At 44.2% G+C, this 6,958-nt stretch overlaps 1 protein-coding gene across 1 annotated transcript; it reads right to left on the bottom strand.

The window, feature by feature from the left end:
* Positions 1-1,794: 1,794 nt before the first annotated feature.
* LOC135492479 (potassium voltage-gated channel subfamily D member 2-like) lies at positions 1,795-4,669 on the bottom strand. Its single transcript, XM_064778987.1, has 4 exons — positions 4,402-4,669; positions 3,944-4,206; positions 2,550-3,332; positions 1,795-1,893 (listed from the first exon to the last, which is right to left on the bottom strand). Exons 1-4 carry the CDS (start codon positions 4,667-4,669, stop codon positions 1,795-1,797), a joined length of 1,413 nt encoding a protein of 470 aa, XP_064635057.1.
* Between the last annotated feature and the right edge of the window lie 2,289 nt (positions 4,670-6,958).

Raw genomic sequence — 6,958 nt, 5'->3', positions numbered from 1 at the left:
CTCGAACTTTAAACTCCTTGTGCTTTAGTTTCGCCCACAACTTTGCCTTTCCGATGTACCCCAACCTCAAGAAGACCTCGCCAGTGTCCGTATCCTGTTCTGTGCTCGTCGTAGGGTGAACAAGCTTGAATTCTTTCTCATGGAACAAATCGTACAGTCTGCCTTTCACCCGTTGTTGATTGTTCGGATCGACCACGCGACCCGGTTCACCAGCTTGGTTACTCGCTCGGATCACGACCGCCGCACCTCCGAATCCGTCCGCGTAAGGCATTTTCGTGTCGTTGAAAGCCTTTTCGCCGTGTTCTGGTCCTTTTGGCATATCGGTACGCTGAGGTGCCTGGTTAAGGGACGACCCGTTATAACTCTGTTTTTTCTTTAATATTCCCTTCCGCTTGTTGGACGATGTGGTCGAACCACGTCTGCTTTCGTGGACTGTGCTCTGTCGCCGGTCGACTGCACTGCGCTCCCGTTCTTTAGAGGATGGCACTGGCACATCATTCTGAGTGGACTGACTTTCAGACACTACCTTCAAAGCCCGACTTGCGGCGTTGTCGCTTCGATCCACAGATTTCCTTTTCGTGGTAAGATCAGGAAGAACGCCCAAATCAATGGATTCAATCGTATCTTCGTGCTCCACAACAAGGTGTCGTCTGAGGGTGTCGTCATCAGTGACAAAAGTGTCGTCTTCAATCAGTTTCCCCTCGTCGATAACTTCAAAATCGTTGTCCTCTTTCTCTGAAAAGTCCGTCCGTTGTTTATTCTCTTTTGCCATCGGGGTGTTTCTCTTCGCTTCTTTCTTACCAATTTTGATGCTGTCACTGGTGTCTTCGTGTCTGAAGGCAACGACCTGGTCGCCATCTGGCTCCTCAACGGCCTTGACCTCTTCTGTTCCGAAAGCAGACGACCGGCGGTTGGAGCCTCTTCTGGGCGATTTGTCAGTTGGATCTGTAAAAAGACGATGGTTAGTTTGAAACGGGTAACAAATTCTTGGAGAGAGGGAACATTTTCGGGAAAGCTCTCTAGGAGTGTTGGAGGAGGTCAGTGCCAAAGGAAGATCTCCGAATCTGCCGGCACTGTCTTTACATTCGTTTATGATCCTAGTTCCAGCCTGCTTCTGTCAGTCTTTGGTCATATTTTGCAAGTTTTCCCAATTCGCATCAGGAGAGACAGAACGAGATTAATAATAGATCAACTTACTGTCTGCAACAGTTGCATCAATGAGGGAGAGATTAGTGCTGGACCTTGTCATGCCCCCTCCAGGCTCGTCGATGGGTCTCTTAAACATTTGCTCGACGTGATCGTCGACACGGCCAATCCTGGTCACGTCATTTGCCTCCCCGGGAGGACGAGATTGTCCCGAACCCATGTTAGCTGAAATAGTCGGATGTTGAAACAGAGACACATTTTATATGATAATGAAAAAAAGGGCAGCATGTGAGCTGTGGAAAATGAAATACTGATATATACTATCAAGTAGCGGCGCATCCAGCTATACCAGATGTATAGCGCGTGCTTCTGTCCCCTCAACCTGGCCTATATATGACCATCAGGTATTGTTTATCACGATAACCCCATAACTACGATGTTAAATCCTTCTTATCAAAGAGTCGAATCCACGGCTCCGACGTCAAGATAGGTGTTCTACACTTGGGTACACAGTCTACCTACAAACGATGATTCGTGAAGTAGGACAGTACGTTATTTCTGATATTAAACTTAATACCTACCTTTGAAAACAGATGACGATGTACATCTTCCGATGATGCCTCGCTAAGAAACGATGGTTCTTCTCTCTCAAAGGAACTCCTCTCCCTGATCGAGTCGGCTCATGTTGAAGTTGGTCTCGTCACACGACATGCCGTTGTGGTAACCGCCACACAATTCTTGGGAATCCTTGCGAAAACAACAACACGCTAAGCTAAAAACTAGTTCGCTAAAGGCCTACATTATAATAGTAACAGTTCACTTAAGAGTGTTTGGTCCAAAGTTAATCTACTTATTTTCAGTTGGTGTTATTTTCTACATGTCGGTGAATCACCTCGTTGAGTTTATACAGTATATATATCACATACTTCCTGATGCATTACGGGGGCTAAATACTTATTTGGCAGCCAAGGGTCTCTCTAAAAAGGGCTTTATATCTTTCGTAATAGGATTGTATCATGATATCAATTTTGGTCAACCTTTTTCGTATGACTAGTATCGTTTTAGAAGATGCGAAATCAGTGCAGCTTGAACCGATCATTGTTAAGTTATCAAAGAACGCGAGCCCTGACTACTAGAAGGCCGGCTTGTGACTCAAGGCAAGTCTCTTGAGTCGCTTCCGGACCCAGGCCGATTTGATCAGGGTATGTAGGGTAACAGTAGGCGTATACGCTGCTCCGGAAAATGTTTTTCTCCTTCTGCGATTACTAGGCTATTGTTTTAATTGTTTTGTTTTCCAAAGTTTTGACCTTCATAGCTGTGACCTTTGCAGTCGGTGCACGTTGAAAGAGGTTGATATCTACTTGAGAGGCGTAATTGTGGACACTGTAGAAATTGCCGGATACCAACGGTACGGCGGTGGCCATCAGAAGGATCCCGGACAGGGCGCACATGCTGCCCACGAGCTTACCGACATGCGATAGAGGATACTTGTCCCCGTACCCAACAGTAGTCATCGTAATCAAAACATACCAGAAGCTGTCCATGAGATCAGGGAACATTGAGTTGTAACTCTCAGTTAGGCCCACCCTGTCGAATATGAACACGAGAGTACCCATTGTAACAACGAACATGCCGATGTATAGAAACAGCGTACATATGTTCCAGAGGTCTTGTCGGATGCAGAATGTAAGGACTCGGCATGGCATGTAGTGGCGCAGGAAAACGTAGAGCTGAATGACGCGCAGAATGCGCACATAGTTCACCAGTCCTATCCAAGTTGCCAAAGAGACATTACAGTACTTGGTTACACCGGTGAACTCGTAGTACAGTGCGACGACAATTACCGGAATGGTACATGTAAACTCAATGCAGCTCCGCAAGGACTTCAGCGCCTTGAGCTGTGCTGGGGCGCAGGCTTGGTGAAGTATGGCATCAACAAGGAGTATAAACAATGCAAGCAGCTGGATGACCCGCATCCATATTGTAGTCTGGTCTGACAACAGCCAACCTCGAGTTATCAGCGGGCAAGTCAGCCTCTCCACCAAGACATCTATTTCTTCTGCAGTCATGTTGAGTTTTGCCATCTCGTCAATAGCTTCGAAATATGTATTCCAGACTGATCTATCTTCCTGAGCCTGGAGTATAACTGACATGAGGATAAGTGAAGTCACGAACATGGCGTAGAGCTGAAATCAGACATCGTCCTAGTTAGATGTGCGAGGTTGACACATGACGAAGGAGGGCGATACATGGTTACATGTACTTCTAATTAATGATGATGAAAATGATAATGATAATGGGGTTTTTTCTCAATAGCGCTATAAATTTACAATTGTACAGTACAAGTAAGGCTGGTCTACTGTCTCAAAGCGATTGGCACTCATTCGACAGCCTCATCCAGAAATATTTCTGTTAAATCAAAGAGCACACATACTGCGTTACAATTGGCCACTTCAAGACTGTTAAATGTACCGAGTGGCGAGGTAGGGTCTCATCTCGAACCCTCAACCTCTCAATCACAGGTCGGCCACCGCGCTTCCTTAATTGACGGTCAAATACTCTGATGACTGGTATAATTGTTGAGATAACTGTCAATATTGTCATTGCCATTTTTAACTGACAGGTGGTGAAAACATCACAACGCTATGAATACATTACCACCGTGGGTTGAAAGTCAGGCACCTTAAGCAGTACGTCAACGCATTCCACCGACCATTCCCAGTGGTAGGGCTTGAGGGATGGAGAAATACCGGGAGAAATACCTGTACTGTTTTGTGTTTTAAAACAAAAAGCTTACCTTGGCTGCAATCGATGTCAACGGATAGTTGAGGAAATACCAGACCCTTGCACGGCATCCGCTCCCGTCAGCGAACACATACTGCTTTATCACAGCCTTATCGTCCTCAATTGACTTCTGGAATCTTTCAATGGTCTCCAAGCTGCTAAGGGCAGATTGATAGGCTGCTGAGCAGCATTTGGCGACCTGGCAAGGCACGCCCCAGAACTCGAGATCCTCTTTGAAAGTGGACACGCAGACCTGGGATGGGTAATGCAGTTTTCCTACAGGGAGAATAAATTGAAGAGCTTACATGTTAAACAAAATTCGCCAAAATGACATTGATAGATAAAGGATTGGTGTTCTACCTGGTAAGGGACTTACATCAAGAAAATGGCAACAAATCACTTTCATCGTTCAAGTTCTAAAACATAATAGATAGCCATTGGTGGTATTCTCCCACTCTTACGCCAACTCACCGGTGGTGTACAACTGAAGTATCTTCCTGGCAACTTCCGGGTCCCGATCAAACATATATTCGACATCCTCCTCCCCGGTTGGTCGACTTTCATAGTCCACCACCACCCGTCCAAGAGTTGCATCTGGATATTTCACTAGACTTGATACGCTTACCACGAATTTGACACCGCTGACGTTCAGGTGAATAGCTCTATCATTCACGGCACCATCATTTCTATTTTCCCTATTTCCCCAAATCACTTTTCTCTTCATCTTCTGTAGATCCATTTAAGTACAGATGTGCTCTATGAAGGAGTCAACACTTCTTTTTCTAATACGGTCCTTTTTGTGTCTGACGCAAGCGATGTCAGTGAAACGCTTCCATAGGTTATGAGCGTTAGGAAGTAGCAAAACTACTGCGAAGAAATATTGTCATCCAGTCTTTGGCGTTCACAGATAGCGAAACCACTGCGAGGAGGACGTGAGTCTTCCGCGTTCAGTCTTAAACCAAACCGCACTCCGGAATTCACAGCGCCAACCAGTCCTATGCGTCCACTTTGAGGCACCCCTTGTCGTGCTTCTGCATTGACTGATGCGGACACTTATCTGATGTTAAGTTCAATTGCTAGGAGACCAACATTTGTGTTATTTTTCTAAACCGCCTGAACATCACGGAAGTAAATATCTACCTCACACCATGATTGAATACGGTCCTGTTACAGCAATTGACTTCCGTGCTTTTAGCATTGTTTGTCAGACTAGTGTACAATTAACATTATGTGTAGATCTACGTCCACTTCTTAATGTCTGATCAATCATTTAACATTTCGTCACTGTGCACCTGTTATAACTTCATATCATTTCTCTCAGTGTTATCAAAGAACCTCAAACATACCCAAATCTCTTGCTGTGTGGATAACTGATTCATGCCTATGTAATTCTTGTCTTTGCTTTTGCAATTTCCCACAACATTTACTTTGTTGAATTTGTCGGATGACATCATGACATAATATCAGTGAGTATGTGACCATGTTGGCATGGCCAACGCAAAGCAGTAACTCTAGTAGAGGTCAGATCATTGTCCAAAAAATGGATACAAAAGATGCATTCCTGATGACAGTAAATAATTGTATTAATGCTGAAAGCATTCTCTGATGAACAAAGGACTGACGTAAAAAAGCTTTTTAGCTGCAATGATCTGCGTGCACAGATGGGTGAAAAAGAGGACCGTATCGTCTTTCAAGTAATCATCTCGAAAATGAGGAATAGTCGGTACGTTGGTATTACATGTAGATACGAACTGTAGCCAAGTATTCACCCATCGTCCTTGCAAAATCTCAGAGAAAGAATCTAAAAAACCCACCTTTTCTTACCATCCTAAAAGCGAATGGACACTGATGGAAAGACTGCCCCAGGCTAGTACATTGTAAGTGATTTAAGGACACACGCCATCTTTTTTATCATTGGATGTTTGCGCGCCAAGTTCTCTTGTGCGTACATCAACAACATATTTTGAAGAAAAAAATAAGCAATATATGTAACTGCTAGATGTGATGCTCTTTTAGATGTCCGTCAAAAACACCACCCGACGAGATATACATACATACTCTAACATAATAGCGAACATTATCTCTTATGCATCAAAATTTCATTAGTAGAGAACCATTTTTCATAACATTGCACGCTTGATTAACCGACCCGATTTAGAAAAAAAAAATATCGAGAAATGATTGTTGTAGAACAACCGAGGTTTATTCCGTTTGATCGGCTATTGGGGATTGAGAAAAACTATACTTATAAACGACTGAAAGATCCACCAATCACCCGTGTAGCGGGTTTAATAATTGAAATATTGTAGTTCTGGTAAGAAGTATCATCTCGTATACAACTGGCAGTATCTTTGATGAGCTTTTGCTGCCATTGCTGTCCATCGGATTGTTTTCCCCTAAATTTTTTTCCTGTTTTTTTTTCACCATCGGATACACTGTGTGGATATCTATTGGCGTTCTGACTACTAAAGTATGTAATTGACATGGCTGAAGCCAAAGAAAGATAATCTCCAAGAAATCGAATAAAACCAGATTAACTGGGTGAGTAAGTAATCAGCGAGCAGTGATTCACTTCGAACGGTCACCATCAATCGGTGAAAGCGACCTCAGCGACATCTGCACCGCAGGACATTTGCTGTTGATACTTTTACAGAAGCTAGACTTCAATTCGCAACTTTGCTGTAGGCTTTGACATTAAAAGGTAAAGGTGAGCAAATTGACTGTTCTGAGAGTTTCGAGCAAGATTTTCACTAATGGGAAGGTCAGCGTGGGCATGCACTCTCTTGCCCAAGGCATCAGCAATGACCACGGGAATGGAGGAAAACATAGTTTTGGCCAACTTTAGTTGTGGATCTCCACGGACCTAGGGCATGTGATGCCATTGCAGGCCCAGTATGGTCAATCCACGGCCAGCGTTTCGATGCACTAAACATGGCGTGCATGTTAACACCAGTTCTTCCCGGGTAGCATCACCGTAATTCAGCAGGAAACGTCGGCCAAATGGACATTTAAATCCCAAACCTAATGA

Source organism: Lineus longissimus, chromosome 8, assembly GCF_910592395.1.
Source record: "Lineus longissimus chromosome 8, tnLinLong1.2, whole genome shotgun sequence".
Lineage (NCBI taxonomy): Eukaryota > Metazoa > Nemertea > Pilidiophora > Heteronemertea > Lineidae > Lineus > Lineus longissimus.
This window is presented reverse-complemented; position numbering and strand designations above follow the sequence as displayed.

Excerpts from the sequence above, each read along its gene's own strand:
- LOC135492479 (XM_064778987.1), bottom strand. The coding sequence starts at position 4,669 with ATGGATCTACAGAAGATGAAGAGAAAAGTGATTTGGGGAAATAGGGAA. Across the intron at positions 3,333-3,943 it reads TGACATCGATTGCAGCCAAG|CTCTACGCCATGTTCGTGAC; the intron begins GTAAGCTTTTTG and ends GTCTGATTTCAG. Across the intron at positions 1,894-2,549 it reads TGGCCACCGCCGTACCGTTG|GATTCCCAAGAATTGTGTGG; the intron begins GTATCCGGCAAT and ends TGTTTTCGCAAG.